This window comes from Mirounga leonina, unplaced genomic scaffold (assembly GCF_011800145.1).
Source record: "Mirounga leonina isolate KUSES-001 unplaced genomic scaffold, KU_Mleo_1.0 Mir_126, whole genome shotgun sequence".
NCBI classification, from domain to species: Eukaryota; Metazoa; Chordata; class Mammalia; order Carnivora; family Phocidae; genus Mirounga; species Mirounga leonina.
This window is the reverse complement of record NW_023270314.1, coordinates 6,276,907-6,290,826: the sequence shown is the minus strand read 5'-3', so window position 1 is coordinate 6,290,826 and position 13,920 is coordinate 6,276,907. Positions and strand designations below refer to the sequence as shown.

Genomic DNA, 13,920 nt, shown 5'->3' with positions numbered 1-13,920 from the left:
GCGCCTGGGTGGCTCAGATGGTTAAGCGTCTGCCTTCGGCTCGGGTCATGATCCCAGGGTCCTGGGATCGAGTCCCACATCGGGCTCCCTGCTCCTTGGGAGCCTGCTTCTCAGAGCCTCTGCCTCTCTGTCTCTCATGAATAAATAAAATCTTTAAAAAAAAAAAAAAAAAGGGGGTAAAAGGGTATGATGCCTGCATCTTTGTCAAATAGTTTAGAAACAATGTGTATATGTATGCATAAGAATATAGGGCTATGTAGCATAATCAATAACTGTATTTTCAGAATCAGAGTTACACTATCATGTCTTAGTTTAAAAATTGCCTTCGTGGAAGGGTCATCCTCACTTGAAATACTCTCAACAGGTGGCTTTTAGTGTTTTAAACCCTTTAAAAGGACTTCCATGGCTTGGCCTCTTCTATCTCCATCCATTCTTTCAACACCTTGAATGTACCCCAGATTGTCCTACTTCAGGACTTTCAGTGTGTTTCCTTCAGTACCTTCACCTGAACTGCTCTCTGCTCAAAGGATCCATCCTTCACTAAACAAATTCCTACTCATCCTTGAAATCCCAGCTAAAAGCGGTCATGTAAGTTTTTAGTCTTCTCGTAGAAACTACTTCACCAATTCATGAAAAATTTATCAGAGCCACAACTGCCTAACCTCATTATGAAGATCAAAATTATGACTATCAATAGCGTTAACTCCTGAAATGAGCTCTGTCAACCTCTGGCACTTTTGATCACTCATCCCGAAGTTCCTCCTTGGTTTTTTAAGTTTAAGCCACACAAGAACTAAAAACTACTTTTATCTTAAGCAACATTTTCTCCTGAGTTTCAAAATAAAAAAACTCAAAACAAGTAATTAAGAGATCTACAAAAGCTACAAAGTGTCAATTTCCAATATGAAAATTAAGCAACTGGATTAATGACTTATTTCCTGCTGGCAATTTATTTCTAAATTGTTATGCTCCATTTCTCATCTTACACTTAAGATAATTAGTCAATGCCTTAATTTTTTTTTAACTGAAAAACCTAAAAGTACATAATGATGTCAAATGGAAGAAACACAAGATACAAAGTATATTGTATTTTTTGAAAATATAATTAATACATCAATTAAAAATTTCTCATGGATAAATACTCCTCCTTTAGGTAATTTCATACTCCAACAAAGATGTTTCCGTTTCTCAGAAGTCACATAAGTGATCCCTAAGAACTTGGTTTTTTAATCCAAGTTATATTCTGACACCTGGATTTTTAAACCAGTATACAAATCACCACTACACATCTGTAAGTTAATTTCACTATTATCATTTACATTTACTTTTCAGCTATTAGACTTAGTGCTTTAAGTAGCAAATTACCTAAATTATGAACACATATTTTCAAAACAAAATCCAGGTCACAATTACCAAGTATATACAGTGCAGAAAATTAAAAAAAAAAAACAAAACCTAAAGTAGCATAGGATTTCTCTTTCCTAAGGTTCCTATTAAGAACATATACTTCTAAACTACCTTTATTCTGTACATTTAAAATAACATTTGGCTTGACTTAGTCAAAAAATATAAAGACTAAAATTTTTGTAAGACTAACCCTTAATGGACTCAAATTCTAAACCAAGCCCTGAAACCAAGCATTCAAAGAATATCTGAATATTAGTTTAATATTTCTGCATTGTACGATAAGGTTTTCACAAACAATAATTTAAAGTTTTATTTTTATTTTTAATAATGGTAATGGTGTACAACGCAGATAAACCCACAAATTCATACTGTCTTACAAACAGCAGTAATATGAACAATTAATTCAGTTATCTTAGGGGTCTTATTATACACCAATCAGTATCATTAACCTATTCACATTATAATGAAAATATTTCTATCAAAGCTAATGTCTCCCTTTCAGGTTTGTTTTTATTATATGAGCTAAAAAGGAAACAGAGGTAGAATCCCATTTTTCTTATTACTCTGTAAGCCAGTTCCACACATTTTTATGTCACAGAAATATTAATACTGCTTCAGTGAACTAGATAAAAGAATTCTGAAAAATTACATAAACTTTCAGACATCTGTGTTAAACTAAATTAACTATGTGATTTATGAAACTATCGTTCTGTTTACTTACCATATTTGAATGACCATAAAAATGACAGTAAAAAATTTTCAAAGTATTAGTTTATATAGGGGTGATTATAGGAGATTCTGCCATTTCTAGAGAGAAAAAATAGAACTTCTTGGTAATCTGTGCCTGAGTTAAGGGAAACTATAAACTGAAAATGTAAAGACAAAATTCAAAGTGTCTCAAAAATGTCTATAGTTAACTCAGAGTAAAAACCCTTCTAGTCTTCCAATAACAAACTCCATTTAGCAGGGCTTGGGAGGTTCCTTTTAAAATTATACAAATTTACAGGCCATCCTGGCTTAAGCACAGAATAGCCTACTCTAAACATCTCTACTCTTCAAAAAAAAAGTATATAGAAATATATTCACATTTTTAAAAAAAACACCCAAAATATCACCAGTACATTTTATAAAATTAAATGCAAATTTTATTAAGGATTTCAAATTACATATTTCAAATTTCTAAAATGGAATAGAACCATTTTGGAACTGGAGAGATGGCATAGATGAACACTGATATCCCTTGCAATGCCAAATTTATTAAGAAAACAATTCCTCTACAAACCACATCCCTTTATATAACAAGATGAAATAGTATCGGCCCCTTCACTTTGGCAATAGCTATTACCTAAAGGAATGAAAAAAAAAAAAATAGTGGTTCTGCTACTTAAGTTCATTAAAAATGGGATTCTATCTTTAAATTTTTTTAAGTTCAGAAAAGGCTGTGATCAAATGAGCTATGGGTACAAAAACAAAAATCAGCAAAGAATGTCTAATCAAAGCAACCAAAAGCATTTTCAAAATAAAGAGGAAAAACATAAGGTGTTTTCATGGCATTTTTTTCCTACACACTACTGCAACTGGTTAAGGATTTCCAGTAGTTAATTAAAATCTCAGAAGAGGAATGAACAGTATTACACAAATAACAAGATGTGTTCACATTCCAAGATCTTTAAATACTAAATTTTCAAAAAGGAAGCTCTATCACTTCTAAAAACAATGTAATTTTATTAAGAGCAGGAACTCTAGGACATCCTCTAATTATAATCCATTTAGTCCACCCTCACTGTCAAAGCTTTTAAGCTCATCACAAAAAATTAACAGTAATTAGCCTGAGGTATTTTAAATGTGGCTCTACAGACTCAAATTTAATGGCATTTCCCCCCAACTAAAAATGGTCTTCTTCCTATGTTAGTCCCATGATCTCTGTAGTATTTTACTACAATATGGTCATAACTAAAATACCTAAAAACAATCCTTGGACCTTTTCAAAGAGTTGCTCTTCTAACAGCTTCTATCAAGATAGGAGCCACACAAAGATCTGCAAGAATGTTGCCTGACCAGATCCAGAATAGAGGTACTTAAACCTTTGTTTTCCAGTTGAATTATCAAACCCTGGTGTGAATAAAATGCTGAATATCATACTTGTGGTACAAACAGGTCCAAATTTTTGAGCTTTTAATGAGATCGAGAAACATTTCATAAAATCTAACTTAATATGCCTTAACAGATCTGTGAGGTAGTTAGGTAAACAGTACTACCCATTTTAATACATAGTAAACAGAAGCATGGGTAAATGACATACTCATACTTTAAAAGCAGTAAGAATTGGAATGAACCACAGAAGCTTGGGGCCTTCTCTCTAGCTCTAATCAAAGGAAATAAAATTTTAACCTTTTAATGTTTTAAAAAAACATTACATCATTTAAGATTTTGTCTTTCTTTTTTATACTTTCTTAATGAGCAGATGTAGTACCTCTCCCAAAGTTGACACACTTCTCTTCCATAATATGGTCAACTGGGTACAATGCTTAATTCAAGCTAGGCCTCTGCTACTACCTGAATTAGTACAAAATTAAGACATTATCTTGTGAGAACTAAAATTATATTTGACATTTTTATTTTAGGCTGCAAAAACAAAAACAAGCAAACAAACAATAACAAAAAAACTTGAAATAGGCTTGTCAAATGATGTAAATTCATCCTTTCCAGGGAAGCAGAAGGTAGACCCTACCATAAAGAAAAGATGCTTAGTTAATGGAAATTAAATTTAAAAGTACTGTTAAAATAACGAGGCTTAACTTCTGAAAATAGGTTTTATTCACTTCCCTACAATAACCAATAACCACACTATGAGTTAGGTTTCTTTACTATGGTTTCCTTACTAGGTTTCTAACTACGTCACCTAAAATACAAAAATCCATTAATAATCTAAGTTATCAGTTGTGGTCTTACTGGAAATTCTTAACCATATATTTGTCTCAACAAGTTTTGCTTTTGTTTTTTAAATGAGGAATTGTCTTAGTCTAAGTCACTGCATTTCTACAACAAAGTAATGAAAGGCACAGCTAGTGCAAGCAAACGTAAACCCAATTCAACTACCAGCTGAAAAAAATACTTTGGTTCTTCAGGAAAAAAACTAGCAAAGCAAAAAAAAAAAAAAAAAAAAAGTTTAACAGTTCTGTTCATTTTCATAGCTGTAATCTAAAATCTTTGTTACATGATAAAAATTACTCCAGAAGAACCAAACCATGTAGTGATGAATGAACATGCGTGAAAGAATTTGTGCAATCAATAGATCTGGCAGAAAAACTAGAGTTGAAATGATAAGTAGAACAAATTGGTCTTTAAAATTATCAGTTCCTTTCCTTTAAAAAAAATTACTGAGTCTACCAAGAAAATACAAAAACATAAGGCTCTAAGTAAATAATAGTTGTGTTTAGGCTATTACAGTGCAGGTTATCCTCAAGGCCACATACATCCTGCTTCACTGCTGCTTGCACTCTGCTGGGTTTTGATCCTTCTGTTAAAGGAAAACAACAAGTCAATCTATCTTTTTCTACCTGCTTCAGTTAATTTTCAACAGTAATTATCGTATATTATCTCAATGTTCTACCAAAATTTTTGCCAAATTAAAGAAATAGTATAGCAAGGATGGCAAATTATATATTAAAATATTAGCAAGTCACAAAAATCCTAAAATTAAGGCCCAAATTTTACATTGTGGAATGAACTCCATAAAATAACACACTAAACCATAATCTTAAAAAATAACAAAGCAATTTATGTTAGTCATATTACCAATTATTTTTGCCTTTTTATAGATCAATTACAAGTATTCAAACATACTAATTCATACCCTTTAGAATAATTAATTTGATTTTTAACCACCCCTCTCTTACCTGCTCACTAAAGTATCTTCCGGATCTTTTACAGTAATTAGCAAATGAACGAATGCATTTAACAGAAACCAAAAGTTTCAAATGAATCCTGATAATGTACTATGTATTTTCGGGGAGATAAAGGGCTTTACTAACCCTGATATGACAAATACCCAAGAATGACAGATCAGGAGTCTCAAAGAACAGAGGTGGTTGGGAGAACGTAACAAACAATACTGCTTCCCTATTCCCAAACACTGCTGCAATCAGATTATTTAAAAACTGACCTTTGTTTATAAAGCTATCCTTTGGAAGGAAAACCTAAGAACACAAGCAGTTAAGTAATTTCAAATGCTTCTAAGGGGTGCCTGGGTGACTCAGTCAGTTCAATGCCAACTCTTGACTTAGGCTCAGGTCATGATCTTAGGGTCCTGGGATCAAGCCCAGAGTTCTGCCCCGCCCCACCCTGCCTCCCTCCCCCTCAGGCAGTCTAAGGCAGGGAATCTGCTTGAGGACTCCCTGCTCGCTCACTCTCTCTCCCTTTCCCTCTGCCCCCCCCCCCACATCTTTGAAAAATAAAATGCTTCTAAAAAACTGTTAAAAAAAAAAAAAAGCCCAGGGCACCCTGGTGGCGCAGTCGGTTAAGGGTCTGCCTTCGGCTCAGGTCATGATCCGAAGGTCAGGGTCAGGGGTTAAAGCCAGGCATCGGGCTCTGTTCAGTTGGGAGCACACTTCTCCCTCTCCCTCTGCACCACCCCCACCTCGTGCGTGCTCTCCCTCTCAAATAATAAAATCTAAAAAAAAAAAAGCCCAAGACAATGTACACTAAAATAGAATCTTAGGGTTTATTTAGCCTGAAACTAAGTAAAATACAAAGTCAGAACCAAAAATAAAACTTCTCAGGAAATGTGCATTGAAATTTCATGTACTGTTGAAATGCCAGTGGGGATTAAAGTGGACTATACATTCATCTCCAGGCAATAGGATTTATTAAAGAGTTTAATGGACAAAAATAAGCTTTATATTAAGAAACATCAACTCTTATTTAACCTGCCTTAAATTTAATAGAACGCAGCACTAATTTTGCTCACCTTTGAGTCATAGTCTGGATCATTTTCCTCATCTCCTTCTTCTTCCCCTTCCTATATTAAAGTTCAAAATGCATCCATGAAGTAGGTACACAGTAGAAAGAAATGGCTCATAACGTATGGAGAAATTTTAATACAAGTTACTCTATGGGTCAAAAGATTTTCATGATTACAGAGTAGGGTGAAAATGCAATTTAATTGAAAGCTTCTAATATGAAAAATTTCCCAACACAACTTGAGACATCCAGAGAGCTTTTATTGAAAAGATTTACTGCAGCCAACGTTGAAAAAGTTTACTGCAGCTTTTGACTTCTTCAAAGAGCTGATAACCCTGCAGCAGAACAGAATTATTTGAAATAAAAAAAATGTTCTGAGTTTTGCAATTTATTTATTGAAACCTCATACATACATTGTTTGGCTGTAGAATTCTAAAACCGTATTTTTTTCCAAAAGGTTTATATCCCGTATCACAGAATAATGATTATAGCAAAGGAATACATAAGTCACTCAATTTGCTTCTCAATGTGTTAAACAGAATTATTTGCTCATTTGGTAAACATTACCTCATCTGCTTCTTCACCTTCTTCATCATACTAAAAAGGGAAAAAAGGATGAAGTTTGAATGAAGCTAACAAACATTTGAGAATAGCATTAGTTACAGCCATCTTGTCTCCACTAATATCTAAAAAGAGGAAAATACTTTCCTCAAGGCAATTAATTATAAATTAAATGGCTGCGGGAATCAATTCAGGGCCGTTATCTAAATCTGACAATTTTAAAAGTTAAAATAAAGAATACAGTACAATTGTGCGTGTGATCATACAACTATTACTATAAATATTACTTGCCTGTACTTATGCAAACACACAGCACAAAAAGGCCCTAAATCTATTTGCATGACTGACATTTAGCAATAAAGGTAGCCAAAATATTTGAGGGCAGCCTAGTTTTACCTTAATTGTTGCTTAATATTCCTTTGGATAAAAATTCTATGCTTCCTAGTATTTTTAAAAGTAATAAAAAATATCTTAGACATGTTTTGTTTGGTCAAAGACAAGAGCATAATACATCTACAACACTGACCAAACACAGTAAAGCTGCACTAATTCAGAGCAGTCTTCCTATTAGCAGGAAAATAAAAGCTACCAAAGATCCTAAGAAGACATATTTAAAACAATTCAGGAAAGTTATCTATAGAACATCAGTAATTAGCCTTTGAATTATTCTGTTTTTTAAAAAATTACATCTGTTCGTTTAACTGCTCACCAGCTGTGACCATCATACCCTCACCAAATGATCTCACTGCAGGATTAAGATTCACTCACATCATCATCATCATCTTCGATAGCTTCTCCAGTAAAGTATAACACTGATCTTGGGATTATACGCTCACGTAAAAAGTGACCAATTTCAAAGTCTGCAGCAAGGATAGCTTCAGCATCATCATCCTGTTTTGTTTTGTTTTGTTTTTAAGAAAAAAAAAGGCACAAAATTTAATAACTGTTAATTAGGCACATGCAAGACTCTTGGGTTTAAATTCTATGAAACAACATTCAACGTCACTTTTAACTTTCTGTCATTTTAAAATTAGCTTATGTGTGTGATTAAACAGTCATCGATATATACCTTAGGTTTAATAAAAAGAAAGCTACCAAGTCAGTGTACATACTCAGAGAAATTTGGGAAAATAAAAATCAGAACTGGTTATTGCTTAGTTTTTTGACTTAAAATATAAAAGCAACTTTGTTACATGACTTTAATTTTCTTATAAATATTCATTATTGAAAACACCAAATGGAACAATACTAAGAAGGAATCTCAGGACTTATATAATATTAGGCATACGGCACATAATGAAAGAACACGGAGGATCACTCACATTTCCTTAAAGATAGTACAGAAGCACTTTTTTGTATGCATAATGCCAAATGAGATAGAATCCTACTTAATACTAAGTCAATCTAAGATTTCTACTTAATGACAAAGCACAACACAGAAATGGTGCTGACATTTTTCAAAATTCAAATAATCCCTTTAAGTTCCATGATACCAAACAATGAGTAAACATTCCATGAGTATTTATTTTGATTCATCAACATAATCCACTATAATGAAGAGCCAAAAAAACACAAAAGGGGGCAGTGGACTTTGAGGGAAAGACCTGTAATCACAGGTGGAGGTGTTCTAGCTATAACTACTCAAGACTGTTTTCTTACCATAAATATTTGACAATAGAATTTTAAAAAGTCACTTCAACACAAACTCCCAACCCACTCACTGACTTGAAAACAGCATGAAACTCTACTACAGTGTTCTCAAGTAGTTCTACCTAAAATTCAGGTGCTGCTATATAGTCCCCTTTTTTGTCCCACAAACCCTGCTGCAGGGTTGAATCAAACCACTTACCACTCTTTACAGGCAGAAATACTTGCCTTTTACAGATCTGGTCTTAGCCTTAGCCAAAACTATTCCAATTCAAAAGTGTTCAAAACAAACATATCTTCTAATTCCATATGTACAAAACTACTAAACTCTCGGAGTTAAAAAGTTAAAAAATCTGGCCAACAGAAGAGCAGATTCAAAACCTACGTAGCTTACATCCTGCCTGCACAGCATTCCAGGCTGTGCACAGGCACCACTGCAGCTCTTGGCTCATACGGTCACATAACACATGGCCACAATACGAAACCATGTTTCCACTGGAATAACAAATACAGAGTTCTAACCAAAATGTGGTTAGGAGTTTTAGTAAATAAATAGTACAAATGATATATTTAATACATACTAGTTTCAGTAAGAAAACTATCATCTTAAGAGCCTGAATCCCCCCAAAAATAGTTCCAAGCCTCCAAAGAAAAGCCTTTAGCCTCTCAGCATTTCTCAATGGAAGCACTACAGGCATTCTGAATGAAATAATTTCAGATGCATAAAGGTCTTCTCCATGCATTGCAAGCCTCAGAACAAAATTCGAGTAGCAACTATCCAACTCCCCACTTCTGAGAACCAATTCTTTAATTTCATAGTGAACAATTCAACAAATAGATAACAATTTAACTTACCAGATCTCCACTTTCAGGAACTGCAAAATTGAGAAGAGAAATTCAAATGAGTAAGAAATTAAAGAAAGCTTATAATAAAACAACCATTAATACCCAAACTAAAACACTATTTACCTTCAGGAGGGGCAAAAAAATTAAAGAAAGAATCATTGGAAACTGTTTTGGTCACAGTACGAACTGTCCCACGTCCCTTGTGTTTCTGTTTCTTCTTAATGGTTTTCAAAGTGACATTCTTTCCTTTTTTCCAATCTATCTGGCACCTTGCAAAACAAAGGGAAGAATTTATCACAATTATCATACTATGCTTAATTGCTGGAAGAGCAATTAAGTACTGTATTTATTTTTTAAAAAGATTTTATCTTATAGAGAGTGAGCGAGAGAGAGAAGAAGAACAAGAGCACATGCGCGTGAGCAGGGGGAGGAGCAGAAGGGGAAAAAATCTCAAGTAGACTCTGGGCTGGGACCGGAGTTCCATCTCACAACCCTGAGATTATGACCTGAGCCTAAACCAAGAGTCGGAAGCTTAACTGAGCCACCCAAGTGCCCCAAATATTATTTTTAATTACAAATTTTAGAGGGAAAAAATGGCTCACATGCTTTTGATAGCAATATAAAGAGAAAATTTTATTTCTAAACACATTTTTCTATAAATACATTGACAATTAGCAGAAATTCACAATACAATAAATTGAAGTGTGTTCTCCTTTGAAGAAGTGTAATACTATAAGCCAAAGAGAATTCCAGGAAAATAGGTGTGCTCATCTAAGAAAACACTTAATCTGAAATGTTTAGAGATAAACTATGTATCAAGTATACACTAGGAAATACCAAATATCACAAATCACAAGTAAAACAAAAAAGAATATTCTGTGAAAGTAGTAAAATTAAACTCACCCTGTACAACCCATAATTTCTGGCCCATCGAAAGAAAAGGGATCAGAATCATCTGGTTCTGACCTCATCCTATATGTCTTTGTCAACACTTCATTTGTGAAATATTCATTGGGTTCAAAGTGAAATTCTAAGACAAAACTCTTAAAAAAAATAAAATAAAAAAAGTAAACACTAATGAAGTTCCTACATCACATATATTAAAATTCAATCTGTTGATTTTTATAAACACATAAACTTCTAGGTGATAATGCCTTTCCTATTCTGGGAAAGGGTCAGATAAACCCCAAATTATGTTTAAAGGCAAAACAAGACACAAAATAAAACTGAATAAAACTTAGCTCAGCTTACAATTTCTATTTAGTAACATGTTTATAAAATTGGTTAGAACAACTGAATAAACTGACCAAGTACTCTTTCCTCCTTCCATCCTCACAAAGAGGACTTTAAATCATCTTCTAACCCAAATTTGACAGAGGAACTTTACTACACACAATAGAAGAGTGTATAGTCTATAGTAGCTTTGCCCATACTTCACATAACACTGATGGTTTTTGGGAGAAGCTAGTAGCTGATCTTTCATCATGGGGAAGCGGGGGCCCTCTAACATCTTCTGTTTTATGTAATCCCCAGACACATGCCTTTTAAGACAGAGTAAGTATTTAGGGTGCTATTATTTTTTATCTATTTTTATCAAGGACTTACTATATTTCAAAAACAGTTTTATGTTCAGAGGGAGGAAAAGGAATAAATTCTACATCACAATTACCAACATCCAAACATTTATTGCCTACCAACAATTAAAGAGTACCAAGTATGAGTTTTAACTTCTTTCTCACCCATCTCTAGGCTTAGAATATCACCTTTTTAGAAAGTTCCATATATCTATATCTATAAACATCTAATGTTACAGAACTAAAAATATTTCAAAGTTCTTTTACCATGGGCTGGCCAGCATCTGAGAACTTCACTTTAATATCTTTCAAGTGCTTCAAAATAGGTTCATCATGTTCCTGCAAATTAAGAATATTAAAATGAGTATCTAACATGGCATTTTAGGATCAGTGTGCTATTACTGGACAATAAACATTTAGCTGAGACATTTATAGTGAGGCTTTATGTAACACTTATGAACCATAAGGCCTACTCTCCAGATAATGGCTTATACTAAAGCTAGTTTACTTATAAGCTCTACTTATTTCTACTGGCAATGGTAGAAAAAAAATGACTTAACAGAGAATTACATCATCATCAGACTGAATGGGCTGAAGAATATAAAACCAAGTCTAACTCAGGCATGTTTGCTTTAAAAACATTTCCTTTTCCAGCTGCTTCTTGTTCCTTTCATTATGCTAGGTCCTTTCCTACTTTGCCAAAGTAGAAACGCAGTAAGCAGTCATTGTTTTGAGATTTTTTTTTCTTGCCTTTAACTTTCAACGATCACACCATAAGGCAACAAGTACTATAATGCGCACAGTAGTGGCTCAAGTAATGCTTCTGATTAGGACACAAAAAGTTCCCCAGAAAAAGTGACATCTGTGTTGGATTCCCAGAAAAAGTGACAACTTTAAGAGTTAAAGATCTTTATGTTATTCTTTTAAAATGCAAACGTCCCTTGGAATATTTGTTTCAGACTGAAAAGGTCTTTTTGGGTAAGATAAATGAAATTTTAAGTTTCCTCCCTCCAATCTCTACTACCAAGCACTTAAACACAGAAGACATAAGACTATGACAAAACATTGCTCAATGTAACTGTCAAAGGGCCATTTCATTATGTAATTTTTGAAAATGATTTAGAATTTATTACATTCATCAAAGATCCAATTTTCCTTCTACAGGTAACAGGTTTCAAAAGACAGCAATCATTCTATAGAGGTCAATGATGGAGACTAGTCATCCCAGCCATTTAAATTTCAAAGGTTTTTACCCTTTAAAGTAAACTGATGTTTTTATGAGTAAAATTACCTGAACCATATCACTGAGCAAGTCAACGTTCTTAAAAACAGTCAACCAGAATTCAGGAATTCCCTTGGGGTCTTCTTTTTCTTCATCCTTTTTCTCATCTTCAATCTTGGCTTTTTCTTTCAGCTCCTCCTTGATAAATGACAGCATTATGTTACTGAATTCCTAAATCAGACTACTTGATAAGATCTTACCCATCCCCTAACTTATATCCAGCAGTGAAGTACAGAAACCAACAAATCCTCAATCACCAATTGCAACTTTCAATCAACGAAGTTCTAGTCCAATTGTGTAAACACTGCTGTTATACTCATACCAAACTGTACTTCTATAAATATTGCTACTACCATACCCCTCCAAAAGAGAACCACTAAGAGAGAACCTATGAACTATAGGGAAAGTTTTATAGGAAAACATTTTAAAGCTTCAGGAAAAAAAAATAAAATAAATATAAACTTTGCCCAATTCCTTACCCCTTGGTGTTCTTGATCAAAACATTACGTTCTCCTTATCAACCAACATTAAAATAGCAATGCTGGGGAAACAGAGTCATGTAATAGAACACTGTATTTGTGTCACAACCCTGCCATTTATTAATTGTAGCCAAGTCATTAGAAGCCTCCATTCCATCATGTGAAAAACAAGAACAAACCTTTGCAGGTCATCATGAAATTCAAAGGAAAAGTTTATATAATCTATAAAATTTAAATACTAAAAAATGTAAGGGAAAAATGACTTTGGGTACAGATGGTACCAGGGCTAACAGTGGCTCATCTGTTCTGATTATTGTTAACTCACCATGAATCTTACAATAAAATATTTCTAAGGTATAAAAACACTAAATTAAAGTTGGTACCAACCGAAATTTCATCCTCCTCATCCGGTTTCCATTCACATTCTTCTTCCGTAGGTTCATAAATTGCATTAATGATCTCAAATCGCTGAAATGATTAAAATAAAAAAAGCTTGCATAAAAACACTGACATCCAAGCCAGAAACTAATTGTTTCTCATTAAAGATGTGTATAGATTTAATGAATGCATACCACAACTTGAATTGCTACTGACAGTTTTCCCAATTACCTCTAATAACCATTTGCTGAGAGGTCTAAAGACTAAACCACCTGCAAGTTTGTTTATATTTCCAGAGCTTTATTATAATCTCAAATTTTAGATAAAGAAAATAAAACAGTAGAAAGCATTACCTTATCAAATAGAGGCTGATAGAGAACAGCATACTTTCTTTCAAGATCATGAACTTCCTCATAGAATTTGGCTTCTATCTGTGCACATTTAACTTGAAGATTTTTGAGAGCATTCACTCGTCTTTTAACTACCCTAGGCAAGCTGAAAGGTTGGAACGCACCAGTTACACAGCATCACAGTAAACACAAGTCACACTTCTATCATATTGAAAAGTAAAGCATAAAAGTTAGTGAATGATAGGTTTCCTATTTGAAGCAAAAGGTATACTCAAAGTAATTAAAATTCAAGAAACATAAATACATGGACTTCTTGACTATAAAATAGTTCAAAAGTGAACATTTAAACAGATACAGTAAGTTGTGATAAGAAAATGTAAATCATATCAACCCTAAATCTTTCATTATAATCAAGTTCAGCATTAGACTTGTCA

At 33.5% G+C, this 13,920-nt stretch overlaps 1 protein-coding gene across 6 annotated transcripts in view; it reads right to left on the bottom strand.

Annotated features, from left to right (window-relative positions):
* Window positions 1-2,643: 2,643 nt before the first annotated feature.
* Window positions 2,644-13,920, bottom strand: part of NAP1L1 (nucleosome assembly protein 1 like 1) — a 32,695-nt gene continuing 21,418 nt past the window's right edge. For 2 of the 6 annotated variants that reach the window (XM_035002104.1, XM_035002109.1), the window contains 11 exons: window positions 13,490-13,631; window positions 13,146-13,226; window positions 12,289-12,417; window positions 11,265-11,336; window positions 10,327-10,466; window positions 9,547-9,692; window positions 9,433-9,452; window positions 7,699-7,821; window positions 6,937-6,966; window positions 6,377-6,427; window positions 4,207-4,927 (listed from right to left, as the gene is read on the bottom strand). In XM_035002104.1, the coding sequence (XP_034857995.1) occupies window positions 4,892-4,927; window positions 6,377-6,427; window positions 6,937-6,966; window positions 7,699-7,821; window positions 9,433-9,452; window positions 9,547-9,692; window positions 10,327-10,466; window positions 11,265-11,336; window positions 12,289-12,417; window positions 13,146-13,226; window positions 13,490-13,631 (970 nt within the window). In that variant the 3' untranslated portion in view covers window positions 4,207-4,891. Of the gene's footprint in view, window positions 4,135-4,206; window positions 4,928-6,376; window positions 6,428-6,608; window positions 6,705-6,936; window positions 6,967-7,698; window positions 7,822-9,432; window positions 9,453-9,546; window positions 9,693-10,326; window positions 10,467-11,264; window positions 11,337-12,288; window positions 12,418-13,145; window positions 13,227-13,489; window positions 13,632-13,920 lie in introns of those variants that run through there. The other 4 variants (XM_035002105.1, XM_035002106.1, XM_035002107.1 and 1 more) reach the window with 4 other exon arrangements.